Genomic DNA, 24,772 nt, shown 5'->3' with positions numbered 1-24,772 from the left:
AATAAATAAAATAAAATATTATTGACAAATATTCATGGAAAAACATTAAATAAATTTGTTTATTTACAAAAAAAAAATCCTTAAAATAAATAAAAAAATAAATAAATAAATAAATAAATAAATAACTTTTTAATTAAAAATTTTAATGGAAAAACTACTTTTATTATTTTATTTTGTGCATTATCCCATGACCTAACATTTAATACTTTTTAATTTTAAAATCCCATTAAGAACTAAATATTTCTTTTTCTTTTAATTATTTTATTCTTTTTACCTAATTTTTTCAAGTATAAATACCCCTCATTTCTCATTCAAACTCACACCAAAATTTCTCTCATTCTCTCTTTAAAGAATTACTACTAGTAAGTATTCTTTTTTTACTTTTTATTTTTTTACTTTTTACTTTTTATTTTTTTACTTTTTTACTTTTTACTTTTTACCTTTTTAATTCGGTTATTATTTTTACCGAAATATGTAAATAATGTTAAAAATTATATGCAATTAAAAATAAAATAAATAACATGTATACACTATTACTATTACTAGCACCTATAACCTACTACTTATATTGTAACATAAAAATATTTTGGGATATGTATTAGAGATGTATAGATCTTCGAACTTTCTTGACGAATGGTTTCTATGAGATTCTAGGCAGAGGGTTTGGATTTCCGATTTAAAGGGTCCTATGGCTCAAGCCCCTAGATCTAAACTAGCCATTCGAAGGGAAAGGGGTGATTGGAAGCTTATCTAATACGACAAGTATCCTAAAATGGAAAACATTGATAAAAGTAGAAACTCTCTAGTCATAGAAACTTAGTAAAATAAGAAACTTTCTAAAAATGGAAACTTTATAAAAATAGTAACTTACTAGGAATAGAAACATAGTAAAACAAACTATACTTAAACACATACTTAAACTTAAACATGGGCAAAACACTTAACTACTCTTAAATGTCAATAGGATGACTTTCCTGCTCACTCGTTCAATTCTTTATTCCGAGGAATAACTCTCTCTCTACTTACTAAGGTGAATTCATAGCCCCTCTTTATTGCTAGCAAACTTACTTACTTTACATGGGGTGAGACACATGCTGTTTTTACTTTTTACAATTTAGATACAAGTACCAAACTGTTAAACTATGCTATACCCGGCTATGTCCGACTAAGTCCCTACAGTGATATTTTTAATTGCTGCGGCATTCTTAATTATTGGGGATAGGCCTATCGGGAGTAACGTCCCCGATACATTTGACTAAGTCTTTGTATTACTTGATAATGAAATTAAACGACAAGGACAGAACAACTTGTCACGGGGCAAACAACGTTTAGTCTAAATATCACGCACTGGCATAACTTTTTGATCCTGCGGGAGATCAACTTTACAAACTAAATCTTGTGGTCTAAAACAACGACAAACTTTTTGTTAAACCTATGAACTTCACTCAACCTTTTTGGTTGACACTTTAGCATGTTTTGTCTCAGGTGCTGTTTGATTCAAGCTCTTATACTTACTGCTTATGTGATGCTACTTGGACATAGGATCAAGAGATATCGCATTTATTACTTCTGCATGTGAACATTTACGATATTGTTATTCCTGTCATTGTAACAACATTTCATTTTCCGCTGCGTACTCATTAAAGTTAAATTCATCATTTAGTATTGTTCTCGTTTATTATAATATGTTGGTATGTTTTGATAATAGTGACGTTCCTTCCAGACCCTATTGGGAGGACGTTACAGATTGGTATCAGAGCATAACCAGGCTGTTATAGAGAACCAGGATTGCATTTTTATGTGTGCCTTACTTGTTAGCTAGGGTGCCTTAGCAATCTAGGAAACTATAACCTTTCCTGCCTTAGACTTTAAAGCACTTAGGATTTGCCTTGTAATCTTAAAACTTATGCCTTACAATCCTATCCTAAAACTGATCAAAATCTCCTTCCTAATGTTAGGATGTCTAATCATCATCAAACGACCAAAATGAATCTTTTCAAGCTAACCAAAAAAGATACTGAAAGGTCTTCCACAGAAAGACCAATCCAAAGTCTACCTTATGGCTTTGGTGGTCCTCCCTCACCAAATTATAGCCCAAATACTACTCTAAAGTTACATGGGTCTCCTGAATACTATCCAACCCCAAGGAATAAAGACAAGAGGAAATGTCTTGAAGAAATTGGGCTGTTAAAGAAAAGATCTCGATCTCCTTCCTACGATGAAGTTGATGCCAAGTACGAGCTCATGAATCTGCGAAAAACTACCGATGACCTTATTCGCCATATTGCAAGGATCGATGCTCAAATGAATTAAAAAGACCTAGCGATCAAGAAGCTCATGGAGGAAAATGCTGAGCTAAAGAATGAGATTATATACATACATTTATTTTATCCCATGACCGATGTGGACTTTGGGTTTGCACCCTTACAAGAAATGCCCGATGGGGGAAGCAATCTCTCTCCTACCTAAGGGAAGATGTTGACCTTAGATTGAAGATGGAGGAAAACTGCGTGAATAATCAACTTTCTATGAGGGACCACAAGTACCATGTAATCAACAATGATGTTTCCAATCTTTATGATAACATCGAGTATCTTTATGAGGAATAAAAGGAGAAGAACGACAAGTTTGAGAAGTTTATGAAGGAGGTTGAGGACGAGAAGAAGAAATATGAAGACTACTTCAATCTTAATATTTCCTAGTTATTTTCTATCTATGCAAAGGCTGGGCCTTAAACTATTTCTATCCCCGAATCGTGTAATAAGAAGACTTGTTTAATGCCTTGTTCTTAATAAAATAAAGTGTTTCGTTTATATCATATTCATCTTTATTCCACTTAATTTTTTTTTCAAACTTATGACCTATCAAGTTTATCAAACTTCTATATGTTATTGAAGATAACGGTTCGTCCACAAGCTCCTGCTATTACTTCAAACACTCACGTATCTTATGCCTTTATGTATCGGTTTGCGAACCGAAAAATATTATTGGGTTATCACAGTATACGAATTGAAATTCTTTAATCAATATCTGGTTACAAATCTCAACATGTCATACCACCATTATTACATAAATGGATGACACATCATATCTTATCATATATTATCATGTCTATAAACTTTGTCTACCACTTATCCTAAATTTTCTCCGTAAATTACGGAAATCTTTTTGCTATAAATACGTATTCAAGGAGATGAATATATCATTCGGTATTCAATACCCATTTAATATCAAACCCTATTCCAAACATGTAATATGAATTTCTCAAACTCTTCAAGCTCCCACGGCAGCGTAACCGGAACAAACGAACCAATCAGCCATCATCTATTCTGGAAGAATTGGGGATGGGTTCATAGCTGACTCAATCAATGGAGACAAGAAGAAGGTGATCCCTTCCACCAACCGAATTCACCTCTTGGCGAAGAACCTGAAGCGCTTACCGGCGAACCAGTCCGAAACACCATTTTCTCTCTTCTTTCCAGGGTATCCCGTCACGAATATATAATATCGAAGATTCTAGATCTTATTCACCCCCTTGTTCCAACCACCAATCATCCCAGAATAATAGAAGAAGTCAACGAGCTTCGCGCTCGAGTAGTGGCTCTGGAAAATCTGGTGCGAAACCTATGAACACCAGCAGCAGCACCAGCAGCATAACCAGCATCACCACCAGTACCATCAGTACCATCAACATCACCACTAACAGCATCAGCTTCATCAACAACAACATTCGCATCCCCCGCCTCAACAACACACTCAGTACCTCAAACATCAACATGATACGCCCCATAGATACCAAGGAATATTAGCAATAAAGAGTTAAGATGTATTGACTCATTCTTCGTGAAGAATTATATATGTATACCTTATATATATATGATTTGGAACAATAATAAATCTTGTCGTACTAAGCAATTACGTGAGAATCTCAACTAGTATGTACTACTTGGTTAATTCATATCACTAATATGCTATGATGTACACCCTTCGCTAACGACTTAACAATTGTTAATCACTGCTTCAGCACAATAAACTCCATTTCATAATAAATCAAGTATAACGATGAATGTATTGATTCATAACTTCATTAGCGAAATATTTCGCAACAATTATGAAATCTCTAAGATTTTGGAGATTATTTACTCTCGTTCCAAACCGCAAATCAAATGAGTTTAATATATATTAACTCATTAAATCCATGACTATATCTGAAGAATACATATATGAACGTATATCTTCATAAAGATTGTAAAAACTGTTAATTGTGAAAATATTTTAACGGGTAGGTAATACCCGAGAAATATTTACATCTCACATAAATACACTGTACATTCTTCAATTTCAATTCATAAATCATTAATTATACTCACTGCCTTCACTGTGATACACAATCATTTTCATACAAATTTAATTACACATTCTGAAATTAACATACCAGAATTCAAGTAAAGCTTTAGCAGGTGTTATCTTCCTAAAGATCACTACATTCATGAATTATATTCATTCGTATTCTATGATGAATTATCACATCAAACCACCAAAATTATCATCAACAACGCCTATTCGTTAACCATTAGATCCGTTGACGATTACAATCAGCGTTTAATCATCTAAAAAATAAAATTTCTTGAAACCATCTCGGATTGATAACCAATGATTCAGATATGGTAGCATTAAATGCAGAGGAAACAAAAGAATTTTCCTCGTCATTGGAACTTAGAAATTCTGAGATATCACTGTATCTTTCGTTATAAATATCCTCTATATTTCTGAAGATATCTTTATAACGATTCTTGTCAGCAATTAATTATCACTTTGCGATATCTTTATCACATCATAAAGAAAACTATTTTAGTTTCTAAATTCTGTAAAGTTCAAGTTTAAATTATGAATGATTTGAAGTAATGTTGGGAATTGAAGCATGAGTTAGTATAATATAATGACGTCAGGCCAACGTGATTATATTACAGTAAGTCATGCTAAATTTTTAATGGAAGATGATGATTCATAGACTTTATAATCATCATTTGCCATGTTACACGACTCTTATCTATTTAAACTCTAAACATATCAAGAAAATATTTTTCTTGATAATTCGGTCTTTTCCGGATATTCTGGTAATATGACAAATCAAATCGTGCTATTACCTTTCCTTCTGCTTTGAATATCATGATCATTCGAAACTTCATACCTACGAATTCTGGACCGTTACTTGCTTTACAAAAGCATGAAGCTTCGACATATAAGGGAAAATATAAATCCCGATAACAACACTGAAATTACAAACCGTGTATATCAATGCGTATAGCAATATAAAGACACGGGAGAACTAAAAACACAATAAATCCTAGAGCATAGTAGAAGTAAACAGACTCTTCTGGTGGGAGTTGGAAAAGAAGGATGATTGTGGCGATAACCAATATAATGTCAAAGACAAGAACTGGATTGAGCATATTAACAAAACTTTTAGAAGTATGAATTGAGAAAGAAAGTATATAAGTGGTGAAGATAATGAAACGGAAGAAGCTAATTTATAGCAAAAATTCCAGACACAGCAATCGAGGCAATTCACCGCATTTAATTAAAGAAAATCCTAATTTCCGTAATTACCGGAAAATCAAATCTTATAAAGATTTTGAAGATTTCTTTAATTCCTTGAAATCCGGAAATCAATCGTAACTACGTCAAAAGTTAAGGCGAACATTTAATTTTCTCATTTACTCTTTTACGATAGCTTCGTTTATACTCTTTCTATAATCGAATTACTTTATCCATATTATTTAATGTCGATAAAACTCTAATTCATCATTCTTGTTATAAAGAATGACGATCTCTATCAAATTTCATGACTATGATTTTCATGAACTCCTCTATGTTTTGTCTGCCTAATATTGAAGCATAAACGCTCAAGGTTTTAAATGAGCTCAATATTATTCATAACACATTTCATGTATCCAATTTACTGAAATGACTTGCATAACATCATCATTTTGAATGATCTCTGCATTAATGATAAAATGCACTTCGTAGAAGAACCTATAGAAATTATGGTTTGTATGACTTAAACGCTTGAAACAAAACAATATTCTATCCTTTGGAAAACACGCAAGGCCCCGAACATACCTGGGAACGTGAAGACCAAATGAAACAGAAATATCCCCATCTCTTCTCAACCGATGATGCATCCGAGAAGTCTACCTAAAACTTCGGGACGAAGTTTTTATTAACGGGGAGGTACTGTAACAACCCTCACTTTTCGACTTCTAAATTACTGAATTAACCCTAGGGTTATATGTCTGACTATATGTATTAAGGGTTGTTATATACAATTAAATATTGACCGAATAGTAATTTTTAGTCAACAATGTACGCTTAAATAAATAATATATTATTAATTTATATAATTTGAAATAATTTAACTAAGTATATAAACTTTGTATCACTTTTATTATTTAGTTAATGTATTATATATTTAACTATACAATAAATCTAATTATATATAAATGTAATAATATTTACAAACTTACTAAAGCTATAGTTTAATAATTAAAATCATAATTGTTATTAAAAATATAAAATACCGAATTATTTATTATTTTTATGCAAAATTTGTAATTAAATAAAAAATAAATAAAATAAAAATAAAATAAAATATTATTGATAAATATTCTTAGAAAAACATTAAATAAATTTGTTTATTTACAAAAAAAAAATCCTTAAAATAAATAAAAAATAAATAAATAAATAAATAAATTACTTTTTAATTAAAAATTTTAATGGAAAAACTACTTTTATTATTTTATTTTGTGCATTATCCCATGACCTAACATTTAATACTTTTTAATTTTAAAATCCCATTAAGAATTAAGTATATATATTTTTAATTATTTTATTCTTTTTACCTAATTTTTTCAAGTATAAATACCCCTCATTTCTCATACAAACTCACACCAAAATTTCTCTCATTCTCTCTTTGAAGAATTACTACTAGTAAGTATTCTTTTCTTACTTTTTATTTTTTTACTTTTTACTTTTTACTTTTTTACTTTTTACTTTTTACTTTTTACTTCAGTTATTATTTTTACCGAAATATGTAAATAATGTTATAAATTATATGCAATTAAAAATAAAATAAATAACATGTATACACTATTACTATTACTAGCACCTATAACCTACTACTTATATTGTAACATAAAAACATTTTGGGATATGTATTAGAGATGTATAGATCTTCGAACTTTCTTGACGAATGGTTTCTATGAGATTCTAGGCAGAGGGTTTGGATTTCCGATTTAAAGAGTCCTATGGCTCAAGCCCCTAGATCTAAACTAGCCATTCGAAGGGAAAGGGGTGATTGGAAGCTTATCTAATACGACAAGTATCCTAAAATGGAAAACATTGATAAAAGTAGAAACTCTCTAGTCATAGAAACTTAGTAAAATAAGAAACTTTCTAAAAATGGAAACTTTATAAAAATAGTAACTTACTAGGAATAGAAACTTAGTAAAACAAACTATACTTAAACACATACTTAAACTTAAACATGGGCAAAACACTTAACTACTCTTAAATGTCAATAGGATGACTTTCCTGCTCACTCGTTCAATTCTTTATTCCGAGGAATAACTCTCTCTCTACTTACTAAGGTGAATTCATAGCCCCTCTTTATTGCTAGCAAACTTACTTACTTTACATGGGGTGAGACACATGTTGTTTTTACTTTTTACAATTTAGATACAAGTACCAAACTGTTAAACTATGCTATACCCGGCTATGTCCGACTAAGTCCCTACAATGATATTTTTAATTGATGCTGCATTCTTAATTATTGGGGATAGGCCTATCGGGAGTAACGTCCCCGATACATTTGACTAAGTCTTTGTATTACTTGATATTGAAATTAAACGACAAGGACAGAACAACTTGTCACGGGGCAAACAACGTTTATTCTAAATATCACGCACTGACATAACTTTTTGATCTTGCGGGAGATCAACTTTACAAACTAAATCTTGTGGTCTAAAACAACGACAAACTTTTTGTTAAACCTATGAACTTCACTCAACCTTTTTGGTTGACACTTTAGCATGTTTTGTCTCAGGTGCTGTTTGATTCAAGCTCTTATACTTACTGCTTATGTGATGCTACTTAGACATAGGATCGAGAGATACCGCATTTATTACTTCTGCATGTGAACATTTACGATATTGTTATTCCTGTCATTGTAACGACATTTCATTTTCCGCTGCGTACTCATTAAAGTTAAATTCATCATTTAGTATTGTTCTCGTTTATTATAATATGTTGGTATGTTTTGATAATAGTGACGTTCCTTCCAGACCCTATTGGGAGGACGTTACAACATCGTTACTATCATTTTTTATACCGCCGTATCAAAATCACTAATGTATAAAGTGTGAAGAATAAAGAAGTGATTCGTGTGATGTATTATATTATTTCAAGTTCTGTATTGCTTGAGGACAAGCAACGTTCAAGTGTGGGGATATTTGATAGTGCTCCAAATGAACATATATTTAGTAGCAATATCCTTCCAATATGTAAAGATTTCAGTTGCAATTGTTCTATTTACAAGTGATATTCGTTTATATTAAATAAGTGCGAAGACAAAAGGCGAAAACGAAGAATTGAAGACTCAAACGTCCAAAAAGCTCAAATGTACAAGATACAATCCAAGTGGTTCAATTTAATGATGAGAAACGTCTAAAATTGACAAGAGTACAAGTTACGAAATGAAAAGCACGAAGATTAAAGAATTGGAGAAAAAGTGCCACTAAAGCTGGAAAAGTGCCACTAAAGCCATAGTGCACTCAAAAGTGCCACTAAAAAGTGAGTAAAAGACTCGCACGGATTTTGGTAGTTAAGGAAAATAATTTTTGTGCAAAATTACAAATCGCGAAACGCAAAGTACAAGATATTAAATTATACGAAAGGACGTTCAAAAATCCGGAACCGGGACCTGAGCCAACTATCAACGCCCGACGCAATGGACCGAAAATTATGAGTCAACTATGCACAAGAATATAATATAATATTTAAATAATTACATAAATTATTTATATATTATATATATTTAAATAATACGTCGACAAAGAAGAAAACAAAGCAATGTGGCTGGATCCAGCTGGCCATGCGATCGCATGGCCTGGAAGCTATTTTTCCATGCGATCGCATGGAGTGAAATCTCAGGCCACATCTATAAATACCAGGCTTCTGATCGAGTAAAAAGACACAAAAAAACAATAATAATACTCCCTCTGTAATAATAATATATATAATATAGTATAGGTTAGTTTTATATTAGATTAGTTTGGGTTATGTAAAAGTTATTTTACGGGTTTTAAAGTCGAAGTTCTGTCTGTGTAAAACTACGCGATAAATACTCAATGTAAGTTATGTTCTCCTTTTTAAATTAATGTCTTGTAACTAAGTTATTATTATGCTTATTTAAGCCAAAGTAATTGTGATGTTGGGCTAAAATATTAAGACGGGGTAATTGGGCTTTGTACCATAATTGGGGTTTGGACAAAAGAACGACACTTGTGGAAATTAGACTATGGGCTATTAATGGGCTTTATATTTGTTTAACTAAATGATAGTTTGTTAATTTTAATATAAAGATTTACAGTTGGACGTACCTATAAATAACTATATACACTCGATCGGACACGATGGGCGGGATATTTATATGTACGAATAATCGTTCATTTAACCGAACACGGGAATGGATTAATAGTCTATGGAATTATTAAAACAGGGGTGAAATTATGTACAAGGACACTTGGCATAATTGATAACAAAGTATTAAAACCTTGGGTTACACGCAGTCGATATCCTGGTGTAATTATTAAACAAAGTATCAAGACCTTGTTACAGTTTAAGTCTCCAATTAGTTGGAATATTTGACTTCGGATATAAGGATAATTTGACGAGGACACTCGCACTTTATATTTATGACTGATGGACTGTTATGGACAAAAACCAGACGGACATATTGAATAATCCAGGACAAAGAACAATTAACCCATGGGCATAAAACTTAAAATCAACACGTCAAACATCATGGTTACGGAAGCTTAAATAAGCGTAATATATTTTATTTCATATTTCCTCGTACTTTTATTTATTGTCATTTTAATTATTGTTATTTATTTTATTTTGTTATTTAAATATCGTAATTTACTATACGCTTCGCTTAAAATATAAATCGACAAACCGGTCATTAAACGCTAAACCCCCTTTTATATATTATTATATATAATTATATATATTTTGTACAAATATAGTTGTTTAAAAATATAGTGTGCAATAAGCCCGCTCCCTGTGGAACGAACCGGACTTACTAAAAACTATACTACTCTACGATTAGGTACACTGCCTATAGTGTTGTAGCAAGGTTTAGGTGTATCCCATTTGTAAATAAATAATTACAACTTGTGTAATTTGTAACGTATTTCGTAGTAAAATATAGTACTATTTCGTACCCCCATGCTACGACATCAGAACCCATCCCCAATTCATCCAGAATAGGTGATGGCTGATTGGTTGATCCATTCCGGTTACACTGTCTTCGAAATTCAGGTGAATATCCATATCGAAATAGCTGTCAGAGTTTAAGAAATTTGAACTAGATACGGGATCCATCTTGTATAATTAGGGAGATGATTTTTGATATGAATTGGATTATAGAATTTAGTTTGGTATTCTTCAATACATAATTTACATATGTATATATAATACCAAATTCCATAAATCACGGAGAAATTTTCGGAAGATGTCAGGAAAAGTTTACAGTAATAGATACGCTAAGATATGAATTTTTGTCTATACACTATTTATGCAATAAATGCAGGAAAACGTGTCTAGACTTAAGAATGATAAGCATGTAATTTCTGACAAGAAATGATAAGCAAAACTTTTAACATGCAGACACGGTCGAAGTCCAGACTTACTAATGCATCTTAACAACTATTAGTTAGACACACTCATGCAAGACCTGGTTCTCTAGGACCAACGATGATACCAACTGTGACGATCGCTCTAAATCCATATGGACGAACATGTCATTCATCGATTTCATTGCGAGGTATTTGACCTCTATATGATACGTTTTGTAAATATTGCATTCTTTTGAAAAGGCACACCATAAATGAATATTTAAATCAAAGGTTTTCGACATCTGATGATTTCTACATATAGACAATCACGGTAATATAATAGTTTACTATAGTACTTCCATTGACAATGCAGTCAAAATAAGATACATGGTGATGATTTGGTGAATGCAACGTTTCCTTGAAAAATATACCATGTAAGACTCCATGCACATAGCTTGTCTAACATATAAGCAAACAGCGGAAGACTTCTAGGGAACCTGAGAATAAACATGCTAACAAGTGTCAACACAAAGGTTGATGAGTTCATAGTTTTAATATTTTGTATAATCTGTACAAAAAGGTGGATCACAAGATTTCAGTTGTTTCATCCAGAAACGTTTATCAAAATATTCTACAAAATTGAGCACCCTGGTAACTAAGCTTTAACATTATAATAAGTACCCCTGTTTTAACATACATGCAACCAACATGTACAATACACGCAATCCAACGTGTACTAACCTTAAATAGCATACGTCTGATTTATAGTTCAGGCTAGGGTTTCTATACCTGGAACAGACGGGGATGTCAAGCCCTATGGATCCATATATAACTACTCGCGCCCACCAGTTCTTATAACCGGCAGTTACTAGTTACCAAAGCTAAGGGATTTTTGGTTCAAACTCGGTGTAGAATTTAGTATGTACTTGTATCCATTGCGTTTAAAATAAAGTGCATGTATTCTCAGCCCAAAAATATAGATTGCAAAAGAAATTAAAAAGGGAGCAAATGAAACTCACCTTAGCAGCATATAAAGTCGTTCACCAAAATGTGACTGAAACTCGGATTACCAAATAACCGTAGATCTCAACCTAGAGAATATATGTTGGTCAATAAATGTCTATCAAGCTAGGTCAGGTCATAGTGTATCATAATCCTAATGCTCGAGATTGACATACAAAAGTTATCAAAAGTCATTTCAAAAAGTCAATCTGATTCAATACTATAGCTGAATGATTATGATAATCGAAACTTTTTAACATTTCACATAGTTTCCCAACTCTTGTAAAATTAGACTATAGTTTTTATAAGGCTTTAAAATATGATAAAATAATCAATTTTGACAATTGTTCAACAATACAAGAAGTGCCTTATATAAGGATTCATTTACTCGGCTAGTAATATTCAAAAATCCAATTTATCAATCTTACATACAAGTTGTTTAAATATCAATTGCAGATTCAAAAGCAATTTTAATTAATGTCAATCATAATTCAGTTGATCATATCTTTTAATTCGTTCACCGAAATTACGCGATTTTTAAATGAAAAGTTATTGATTTTTCGCCAGCTTTCCAAAAACATGCATACCATATACCTTTTATCAGTAATATATGTATTTAATTCGTGATTTATCATAAACTGTTTAACGACAAAATTTAGCATACAAGCATGCATAAACATATATACTCGAGCACTAGACATGGATACACAATTAATATATAAAAGATAAGATATGAATGCTCACGTATCAATATTGTGATTCAATATTGCAGGAAAGTACGTAGACGTAACAGAGATGATAAACACTAGGTTTGACTTGCGAACAGTACCCATGAATATTACCCATAACCTCCATAGCTATAACCCATAGTTTCCTTAGCTCTATCCCGTTTGAAAACCAGTTTTGAAAGTGACACGCTCATGACCTCGTCGTAGTATTTTATATATAAATAATAATAATACTAATACTACTAATAATGATAAGATTAATAATAATATTAATCTTAATAATATTAATAATAATAATAATAATTAATAATAATAATAATAATAATAATAATAATAATAATAATAATAATATATAAATATATACATAGAGAGAGATATCGAGAGATATAGATTGATAAAACTGGAACCAGATCGAGTGCTTTTATAGCACATTTTGTCACCAGCTCCCCCATGCGATCGCATGGGTTTGATGAGCATTGGCCATGCGATCGCATGGCCTATTAATCCAGCTCAGGAACGTTTAACTTCTAGTTTGTCGACATATTATTTAATTATAAATATAATATATTTAATTTATATAATTAATTATATATTATATTAAATTCACATGCATAGTTGACTTGAAATTTTTGTTCCGATAAGTCGTACGTCATCACTCGACTTATGTCCCGGTTCCGGTTTCTCGAATGCATTTTCGTACGCTTAGAAAACTAGTACTTTTCATTACGCGACGTGTACCTTTATCAAAAATTAAACTTAATCATTGATAAACTATGTCACTCGAAGTGTAGCTTTAATCAATTAAGTGTTTTCGTTATTTGCTTCTATAAATCATCGTCTCGTAGTATATACATATACATATATACATTTTCATTTTGAAATAGTGTTTTTACTGTAGCAAAGTTACTGTAGCAAAGGTTTTTTACTGTAGCAAATAGTGATTTTCGAAAACACTGTAGCTTTTCGGGTACTGTAGCAATTCGAAAATACTGTAGCAAATTAGTGTTTTACTGGTTCATCTTAAACGTTTAATTAACTTATCTAAATATCAATCGAATCAATAATCGAATGTTACTATCGTTTACTAAATAACTTGAAATCATATATATATATATATATATATATATATATATATATATATATATATATATATATATATATATATATATATATATATATATATATATATATATATATATATATATATATATTGTTCGTGAATCTTCGAGAACAGTCAAAAAATAATTGATTACATGAATATAGTTCCAAAACTTGAGACTCAACATTACAGACTTTGATTATCGTGTCGAAAATATTAAATCATTTAAAGATAAAGTTTAAATTTGGTCAGAAATTTTCGGGTTGTCACATGCAACTTCTTAACCATAAAGTTTTTAGTATGTCTTATTTTGTATGCACTATATTTCCACTCACAATTTGGCAACACACATTTAGCGGTGTACCGAGATTTATCCGGCTTTACAGGCTTTATTTGAAAGTTTTCTTCAAGGCATTTTGTAAATAGCTGGTTTAGGAATTTTTCCTTGTTCGAAAACGTTTGACGAACTTTGACCAAATCAGATACCTGATACGTGGTTGGAATTGGGGTCGTAAATTCTGGGTTTTCTTCATCTTGCTGACTGTGTAAAGTTGGCATATTCCAGAATAAATCTTGTTTTTCTTCATCTTCTTCATCTTCATCTTCCTCGTCACTTGCTTCATCCGATTCACTTGACGCAACAACATGTATAAACGGGTTCTTTATTTTTTTTATTTTACACACGTTCTCGGCGCCATGGTTGAAGAAATCAAATTCTTCTGTGTTTGGAGGTGGTATTTCAGCATGTTCTTCTTCCAAATGGTGTGTTTCGAGGTTTGGTTCGGAATTGTGTATTTCAGTCTGTTCTTCTTGCAGATGGTGTGTTTGTTTGTTTGGTTGAGATCGAGTATTCGAAGGTTTTGTTGGAGACTGTGTGTTTGTGGATTTTGTTGGGGCTGGAGTGTTTCTAGGTTTTATTGGAGATGGTGTGTTTGTGGATTTTGTTGGGGTTGAAGCATTCTTACTTTGTCGACAACATAAATATCAATAGGCTCGTTTGAGACAGCGTGTTTTAAAAACTCAAAAAAATCTTCATGATCATCAGTAATATCAAAAATATGATTATTATCAATATTTCTCAGCGAAACAGGTGCATTAAGTGGCAAATCAATTTTTTTAAGAACTTTCCTTAACAATACTCTTCGATTTATTAGTTTTTGTGGAGCAAGTGGTAGTTTTAATCTGGTTCTAAAACAATCAAGAGGCAGATACATAGGTATGTTGTTAACAAATTCAAAATTACCCCCACAACATACATGAACAACAAATGTTTCATCATTACTACAGCTCATTAATACACAAATTAGTGAAAAAATAGATAAAAGTGTACCTTAACGATGCTCTAATGACATGATCTATTTGGAAATGAAGTGAAATGAAATTGGTTATCTGGAGTTCTAGCCTCACTAAATACACAGGTACAAAATCTTATCCGTAAAGGTACAAAAAATCTAACAAAATCTTATCCAGAAATCAGAAAAAATCCATTCTGACAAGGCGCAAGGCCGCAAGGACGCAAGTAATGAACCTTGCGCCTTGCGTTTGTACACAAGGGTGCAAGTCGCAAGGACTAATGATCCTTGCGCCTTGCGCGGGCAAATTCTCAATTTTTTTTTTAGGGTTCCAGCTCAGAAAGGGGTAAAAAAAATGGGCAAATAGGTGATAAGCCCTTTTTTAAAAAATAAAAGCCCATCAATAATGACTAACACACTAAGACTAGTTGTAATTCAGCGTGAACGCATCAAAAACACCAACATCACGTCACCATCGAGTCTCTGTGGTGCGTGATGGGTGGCAAAAAGCTCCGGCGCGATAAGCTGAAATTAAATGGATATGGATATGGATGAACAAAAATAAATGAATATGGATATGGATACGGCCTCACCCGATCCTTATCCGATCCATTGACATCCCTTATAAATATAGGTGTTTGATTTTGTAGGAGTGTATGAGCGTTTGATTTTGGTAGCTTTAGGGTTACTTAATTAGAAATGATTGTAATTGTAGTTGTGTAAAGTGTAAACACATGATGTAAGAAGAAGATATGAAAGAAAAGGTAAAATGACGAAATTGTCCTCACACGCCACGCACATGCTATCACTTATAAACGTTAGTGGCAACCGCGTCAAAAATGAACGTCAATGGGTGGGTGAACAACCGCGTCAAAAAATAACAAACATGTAATATTGGGTAAACATGAGGGATCAACGTCGTACCTTTTTCTATATATTACCTAGGACTATGGTTAGCAAATGGATCGTAGTTTTTTCTATATAATTACTTACGACTATGGTTAGCAAATGGATCGTTGATAAATGGTGATTCTAAAACACCTATTTGTTAATTTATTTTTCTTTTACCATAAACAGTTGAGAGTATTATGGTTGATATTTATGAAGTGGGTGGTTTTTGAAGGGCAATTATACTCCTAATCAGTCTTAAGTGCAATGGATAGATAAATCATTTACGGAGTATTAATTTATTCTTATTATATACTCAGTCTAAGCTATAAAATTTGATATGAACTTTATATGCTTTATTTTTTATTTTCATTAATATAAATTGGGAAAGTAATCGGTGTTGTTCATTAATCAAATTGCATGTAACCACTAACTTTTTTCGAGTATATGTTTACACTTTTACAAAAAAATTCTTTCATATCAATGTCTTCCTCTCTAAATAACATCATACTTCGAAAGGGTACAAATGTTAATGTTTGGTTATGGCTCTGTTTGAAACTTTGAATAGTAGAGGATTATTTCTAACCTTTCAATAAACATACATTTTCTCTACATTATGCAAAAAACAAGCAACAAAGCATCCTTTTGTAATAAGAGCTTTGTATAGATAGACAATTAAGCGGAAAGTAAACAAGGCCTAAGCTTTTTGACCCTAAATTCTAAAGATCCATAACTTAAGAAAATCACTACTACATTTATGATCGAATACCTAAGTTAACAACACATACCATCTAGGATTTTACTTTTTTTAATCATTTGCTACGATAATAATCCCATTAACAAAAGACTATATAAAGCAGACCTTTAAGATACCGAATGCCGCCCTTTTCTTGAAGGCGTTGCTATTGTTTTCACTTCATCACGGTTACCAGACCCGAGACTTCCGGAAGAATCCGATCCACTATTCTCCGTGGTCCCACCGCCACCTTTACTCGACCATATTTTAGTCAACATTCTTTTTGTCGCAAGTAGACCTTTGACTTTATGAACCGGACCCTTTTCTGCAAGCGGGCTCTTTGCATGACTACCACCGTTCCTTTCCAATCTGAGCGCGGCTAGCTCACCCCTTAAGGCTTTAAGTTCTTCGGCTGAAGCCACCGCGTCCCAATCTTCTTCCGTGTTAGTCGTGGTTGACCTCGAACTGCCATGAGACGCGCTATTTAGGTCCTTGATTGCTTTCGGTAAGTCAGGTGTGCTACTGCCAGATGAAGCTGCAGCGCGAACCTGTTCGAAGAAGAGTACTTGAACCACCACACGTAACGGAAGCCGCTCGTTTTGAACCGCGTGCATGCATGCATCAACCGAGAGCTTCTTGCAGTCCATCAATTTGCATATCTTCTTCCTCTCACTCTTGCTAATCCCAGGGTGGGCCTACACAACAAATAGCGAAAACATTACAAAAATACAAAACTTGTTCTATGATGAATTGTCAAAAGTCAAGACTGTTTGGCAAATGTCAGTTAGTTAAGCAAGAATCCATAAATACAACTATCCTTTACAGATAAGGGGTGGGACCGGTGAGATTTGATTGGTGTAAAAGCAAGGATGAAAAAGACGGAGACGAGTAAGGACCTTGAAAGGTTGAGTTGGGGTCTAAGACGGGCGCTGACTTTACGTTGACTTCTAACTATAAATATTTCAAACATAAATATATTTAAAAAATTTACTGATTTACAAATTTTAGTTTAGACAATATATAGGTTACTTATAATTTTTTCCTATAATTATGGTGTATTTGTTATTTTATCTTTAAGTGATACTATGTAAGTCGGTGTTTTCACATCTAATTTTTAAATGGGCTTCGGACTTCCATTTACACTAAAACAACGCCAGACAAAAGTCAAACTTTTGACCGACTTTGACCCGACTTTTTAACGTTGAGCAACTTATTAGATGTTTTTGGGCAAAACGGGGCGGGCTAGTCATAAAACCGCCGCACGAATTAGATAAACAAGCAAATTTATGTAACATTAGCTTATTTAAACTTTGATAATCAGTTTCATCATCTAAATAGAACATTTGGTCGATAACCATACTGACTACTAAAATGAACATACGAATAGAGTAATGTACCTTAAGATACATATCGATGGCTCTATAAATCCCATCGTGCGATGGCCTCAAAAAGCAAGAAACCATCTCAGCAAGATCCATGAACATTGAAAGAGGTAGGTTCGGGTCTTTTGCAATCTCAGCAAGATACGAATCAACAAGTTTCGCGACCATTAACTTCGAAGCTTCCGATAATATCCCTCCGCTTGATTTCGTCACTTCTTGAATCTCGTTTCCCTCTTCAAACTTCCCGTTTCGATCTTGATCTCGAACCTTAAACTGCTCAACTATATTCTGAACCATCTTCACATCATAAATCGTCGGCTCACTTTCTTTGGCTCGGATCAAAAGATCCTGCACCGACGCCTCTTCAAGTTGTTGACCAATCTTTTTGACCAATTCCATCTTTCCAATTTCTCCCAAGTCCACCAAACTTGCCATTTTTAGAAGCTTTAGCAAGAAACTACATGAAACGCAACCTTTCTCAGATGGCAAAAGCCACACGATGGTTTCAACTATCGACCTAGTTCTAATCATATCACCGTTTTGTATCACACCTTTGTTTAAACCCGGTAATCGTCTAAAAGCAAAAGCTTTCAAAGCTTCGCCGATCACTTCATCTTGTACTAAACCCTTGTTTTTAATATTCACGAGGACCCGTTTGTATAAATCGAGCTCGAGTTCAGCCAAATCCTCGACCCACCAATCGGCTGGCACGCTAATGCTTCTAAGACCTTCATTTAACACGTGATTATTATTTTCTTCCGGAAGCTTCGTACGATTATAAGTATAAGACCAGTCAACCTTTGAAACATCAACCGACACCTTTGAAGCTATCGCATCGATGCAATGGCTTACTAACTTAAATTCATCAGACAAAAACATCATCGATTTGGTGGTTTGGAGTACTATGATTGAATCTTTCCAGCTTCTGAATAGACTCGAGTTAAGGAAAACATCGATTTTATAAATCAGGTTTCCTTTCTCCATTGTTTCATGCATCTCGAGATACTCAGCTGCACAACGAGCGTTAACGACATTGTACGCGTTTAAGGTTACAGTCATACCGTAACAGAATTTGGCACATATCTCAAAAGCAGCAGGACCACCAGGAATATCGTGAATGTCAATTTCATCTCCATTCCCGATCCCGTCATTAGTACTCGCTACTAATTTCTGTAAACGAGCGCTCTTTGATAACAATGGAAACTGCAGAAACAATTGTCGTTTTAAATATATTTATTTTTATTTATGTGTAAGGATATTTTGTACAGTTGTTTTTACCTTATGTAAATAGAACTTTGCATCTCCTACATTTATGACAATATCGGTTGCCAACTCTGAAGCCACATACCTAAAATTAGTACACATAACTCTAAAATTAGTACGCATAAATCTATGGTGCTTAGATTTGGGCATCAAATTAGTACACATAACTCTGAAATTATGGCCAATAGATCATGTAAGTTACCGAATTGTTTAATCAAGAAACTGATATTAATAAGAAACTATAAATTAACATATACTGGTAACAGTTGGGACTGCATCAATTAATTAATTAATTAACATGGCATTATAAATTAACTTGACTATTCTGACCTAAATGTCTACAAATCAAATACTAGATGATTAACAGATAGTAATAATCTAAGTTAAGATGTGCATTTGGAACAGAAATTTACCAAACATTATCTTCAGTCTGAAATGAATCAGGCTTTGATCCAAGTTTCATGAACTTCATCCTGCACAGCTTCTGAAACCCAATCTAACTCCCCTCCAGATAAACTATTTATCTAGTTTTCAGCTGAAATCAACTAATAATCATGATATCCCTAATTCTAAACATCATATAACCCTAATAAATTGAAGTATTAAGCCCAACTTCAAGATTGCATTTTTATCAATGTCTCTTGAATAAACCTTTGTGTAATGGATGTGGGTTTTTCAAATTAGGAAGAAGAAAGAAGATCTGAGTAAAGATGTGTATATATATTTGTTAAAAAAAGAATCTTTAGAGAGAGAGAGAGAGAAAATGGGGGGTTGGATTTGTACTAGTCTAATATGTTTAATGACTTGCAAGTTGCTAATGAAGAAGAAGAGAAATGAAGGGATAAAGAGATTGTGTCCTGGTTTAGGGGCAGAGCCCATGGACTCCGGGTTAACCCAGGAGACAAACCCAACAGTAACACACACTCCACACACAAAAATAAGTTAAAATAAATGCACTCTCTCTTTCTTAAAAAACCCAATACGGAGAGTTTATAAAATAATTTAATAATTAATAATTAATATTAATAATAATAAATAATGATTATAATTAATAATAGTAAAAATAATATAATAATAATAATAATAATAACTAGCATGAAATATCTCATAAAATTACAAAAATATGAGTAATCATTCATGACTTATTTACATGAAAACAAAATTACATATCCTTTATATCTAATCCATACACCAACGACCAAAAACACCTACAAACACTTTCATTCTTCAATTTTCTTCATCTAATTGATCTCTCTCAAGTTCTATCTTCAAGTTTTAAGTGTTCTTCATAAATTCTACAAGTTCTAGTTACATAAAATCAAGAATACTTTCAAGTTTGCTAGCTCACTTCCAATCTTGTAAGGTGATCATCCAATCTCAAGAAATCTTTGTTTCTTACAGTAGGTTATCATTCTAATACAAGGTAATAATCATATTCAAACTTTGGTTCAATTTCTATAACTATAACAATCTTATTTCAAATGATGATCTTACTTGAACTTGTTTTCGTGTCATGATTCTGCTTCAAGAACTTCGAGCCATCCAAGGATCCGTTGAAGCTAGATCCATTTTTCTCTTTTCCAGTAGGTTTATCCAAGGAACTTAAGGTAGTAATGATGTTCATAACATCATTCGACTCATACATATAAAGCTATCTTATTCGAAGGTTTAAACTTGTAATCACTAGAACATAGTTTAGTTAATTCTAAACTTGTTCGCAAACAAAAGTTAATCCTTCTAACTTAACTTTTAAAATCAACTAAACACATGTTCTATATCTATATGATATGCTAACTTAATGATTTAAAACCTGGAAACACGAAAAACACCGTAAAACCGGATTTACGCCGTCGTAGTAACACCGCGGGCTGTTTTGGGTTAGTTAATTAAAAACTATGATAAACTTTGATTTAAAAGTTGTTATTCTGAAAAAATGATTTTTATTATGAACATGAAACTATATCCAAAAATTATGGTTAAACTCAAAATGGAAGTATGTTTTCTAAAATGGTCATCTAGACGTCGTTCTTTCGACTGAAATGACTACCTTTACAAAAATGACTTGTAACTTATTTTTTCGACTATAAACCTATACTTTTTCTGTTTAGATTCATAAAATAGAGTTCAATATGAAACCATAGCAATTTGATTCACTCAAAACGGATTTAAAATGAAGAAGTTATGGGTAAAACAAGATTGGATAATTTTTCTCATTTTAGCTACGTGAAAATTGGTAACAAATTTATTCTAACCATAACTTAATCAACTTGTATTATATATTATGTAATCTTGAGATACCATAGACACGTATACAATGTTTCGACCTATCATGTCGACACATCTATATATATTTCGGAACAACCATGGACACTCTATATGTGAATGTTGGAGTTAGCTATACATGGTTGAGGTTGATTCCAAAATATATATAGTTTGAGTTGTGATCAATACTGAGATACGTATACACTGGGTCGTGGATTGATTCAAGATAATATTTATCGATTTATTTCTGTACATCTAACTGTGGACAACTAGTTGTAGGTTACTAACGAGGACAGCTGACTTAATAAACTTAAAACATCAAAATATATTAAAAGTGTTGTAAATATATTTTGAACATACTTTGATATATATGTATATATTGTTATAGGTTCGTGAATCAACCAGTGGCCAAGTCTTACTTCCCGACGAAGTAAAAATCTATGAAAGTGAGTTATAGTCCCACTTTTAAAATCTAATATTTTTGGGATGAGAATACATGCAGGTTTTATAAATGATTTACAAAATAGACACAAGTACGTGAAACTACATTCTATGGTTGAATTATCGAAATCGAATATGCCCCTTTTTATTAAGTCTGGTAATCTAAGAATTAGGGAACATACACCCTAATTGACGCGAATCCTAAAGATAGATCTATTGGGCCTAACAAACCCCATCCAAAGTACCGGATGCTTTAGTACTTCGAAATTTATATCATATCCGAAGGGTGTCCCGGAATGATGGGGATATTCTTATATATGCATCTTGTTAATGTCGGTTACCAGGTGTTCACCATATGAATGATTTTTATCTCTATGTATGGGATGTGTATTGAAATATGAAATCTTGTGGTCTATTATTATGATTTGATATATATAGGTTAAACCTATAACTCACCAACATTTTTGTTGACGTTTTAAGCATGTTAATTCTCAGGTGATTATTAAGAGTTTCCGCTGTCGCATACTTAAATAAGGACGAGATTTGAAGTCCATGCTTGTATGATATTGTGTAAAAACTGCATTTAAGAAACTTATTTTGTTGTAACATATTTGTATTGTAAACCATTATGTAATGGTCGTGTGTAAACAGGATATTTTAGATTATCATTATTTGATAATCTACGTAAAGCTTTTTAAACCTTTATTGATGAAATAAAGGTTATGGTTTGTTTTAAAATGAATGCAGTCTTTGAAAAACGTCTCATATAGAGGTCAAAACCTCGCAACGAAATCAATTAATATGGAACGTTTTTAATCAATAAGAACGGGACATTTCAGTTGGTATACGATTTCTACCCTTAAAAAGATATAGGTCATTTGACTCAAATTCTTCCTAGCCGAAACTACAATTATCAAAGCATAAAACGACCAAATATTTTGTGCGTATTAGTATATATGTAAATGTAAATGTAAATAATAATTATTATTATTATAATTATTATTATTATAATTAATAATTAATAATAAATAATAATAATAATAATAATAATAATAATAATAATAATAATATAGTAATAGTAGTAATAATAACGATAATAACAATAACGACGACGATAACGACAACAACAATAATAATAATATAATAATAATAATAATAATAATAATAATAATAATAATTAATAATAATAATAATAATAAACATGAAAATATAAGACACCCCCACAAGCACAAATCTGACTCCACCCACCCACTTATTTCACTATTTTTGTATAAATTTCTGTCAAAAAACTAACACTTTGTTTTTTCTTGTCTCAATATATTTTACAGTATATTTTATGTACACGGAGTACAATATACAATTTTCTTGTTGAAAATATGTAAAAGATAAAAAAAAAAGTTATGATTTTTAGTAAGGAGTAAAATATACTGAAATGAAATTTACCATTGAAGATGAGAAAACCCAGCAAAACAGATGGAAAACAGCATCTTGAAATCAGTTGAAAGAAGCCATGGAAACGGCAGACAACAAGCATCTATTGCTCTGTTTATGTACAAGTGAAATCAATAAATAAATAAAATAATAAAACATCACAAAATCAGTTAATTAACAAACTTAATGGAAATCCCCCATATGTAATGATGCTTAGTAAGCAGCAGAATCCATTAAAAAAAATAGTGCATGTTTCCCACTTGATTTTTAAAAGAAATCAAGAGACAACAAACCCAAGAGCCACTCTCCTAGTAGCCACTTCAAAACCCCATAGCTTTTTATCTATTTTTGTCCAGCAATTAGCATCAACTTGTAAATGGTAAACCCACCTCAAAATGGCCATCAAAACAGCATCTTTATTATTTTACATAGAATTTGAAAACATTATATGCTGGAATTGGAACAAGTCCTATTTAGAAACAGAACATAAACATAAACATTTTTTTTATGACTAAATATTAGAATGTGCATAATAAAACAACAAAGCATGCAAAAAGCAGAAAACAAGACTATCTCCGCCCAAAGAAAAAATAAAGACAGACAGACAACCATTAGAAGAAGACAAGGTGTTTTCCATATTATGTGTCCACTCAAAAGCAGGAACCATTTTACACTAAACTCCAATTTCAGTGCTTACCCAGTTTTGCAAAGAATCCCACAGAACCACTACTACTAACTTTCTTCAGAATCTTTGGCCTTTTGCTTTGTTTTTTTAAACCCTAAAATTTAGGGGTTTTTGAAATAAACTTTTTTTTTTCTTTTTTTCTTGTACTACTATTAAAGAAAAAAATAAAGGAGGAAGGTGAAAGAATGCTTTCAAGTTGAAATCTTTTTGTTTTGAGTGTGAATGATTTTAGTTGTAATTTGAAGAGATTGATTGAAGTGATTTGGAGGTTGTAGTGATTAAAATCAAGACTCCAACAGAGCCCAATCTGCTATGTTATGCACGCCAATGCTGACAATCTACTTTTTTGCTCCCCTCTTTAAATGTTGACTTTACTCACCTTTTTGGCTATGACCCTCAAAGCTTGGAGCTTTTATATAAAATCCAAAGGTTTATAGAATGAAAAAAAAAAAAAAAAAAAAAAAAATTAAAAAATAAAGTATTTGACTAGATTATGTTAACGAAATTTATATTCTGATAAAGTTAAGTTTAGTTAGGTTGTCTTAAATGTAGTCGTTTATTGCTTATATATTTTTTCAAAAAAAAGTCTCATTATATTGTATTTGGTTTTTCAAAAAAAAAGAAAAGAAACTATGACTAACAAAATTTGATTCGAAACAATAATA

General features: G+C 32.0%; 1 protein-coding gene across 1 annotated transcript; it reads right to left on the bottom strand.

The window, feature by feature from the left end:
- Positions 1 to 16,518: 16,518 nt before the first annotated feature.
- Positions 16,519 to 24,263, bottom strand: LOC139845334 (phototropic-responsive NPH3 family protein NPY2-like). Its single transcript, XM_071835586.1, has 6 exons — positions 24,120 to 24,263; positions 23,435 to 23,533; positions 19,702 to 19,823; positions 19,304 to 19,373; positions 18,041 to 19,228; positions 16,519 to 17,338 (listed from the first exon to the last, which is right to left on the bottom strand). The coding sequence occupies exons 3-6, from the start codon at positions 19,758 to 19,760 to the stop codon at positions 16,772 to 16,774; spliced, it is 1,884 nt and encodes a 627-aa protein (XP_071691687.1). The 5' UTR covers positions 19,761 to 19,823; positions 23,435 to 23,533; positions 24,120 to 24,263; the 3' UTR covers positions 16,519 to 16,771.
- Between the last annotated feature and the right edge of the window lie 509 nt (positions 24,264 to 24,772).

Source organism: Rutidosis leptorrhynchoides, chromosome 4 (genome assembly GCF_046630445.1).
Source record: "Rutidosis leptorrhynchoides isolate AG116_Rl617_1_P2 chromosome 4, CSIRO_AGI_Rlap_v1, whole genome shotgun sequence".
Lineage (NCBI taxonomy): Eukaryota > Viridiplantae > Streptophyta > Magnoliopsida > Asterales > Asteraceae > Rutidosis > Rutidosis leptorrhynchoides.
The sequence above is the reverse complement of the archived record's forward strand: the minus strand, read 5'-3'. Positions and strand labels throughout refer to the sequence as shown.

Bases quoted from the DNA above. Each gene is read 5' to 3' on its own strand.
- LOC139845334 (XM_071835586.1), bottom strand. From the start codon at position 19,760: ATGAAGTTCATGAAACTTGGATCAAAGCCTGATTCATTTCAGACTGAA. The intron at 19,229-19,303 runs GTAAAAACAACT...TTGTTTCTGCAG, and splicing joins CAAAGTTCTATTTACATAAG to TTTCCATTGTTATCAAAGAG. The intron at 17,339-18,040 runs GTACATTACTCT...TTTGTTGTGTAG, and splicing joins CCATCGATATGTATCTTAAG to GCCCACCCTGGGATTAGCAA.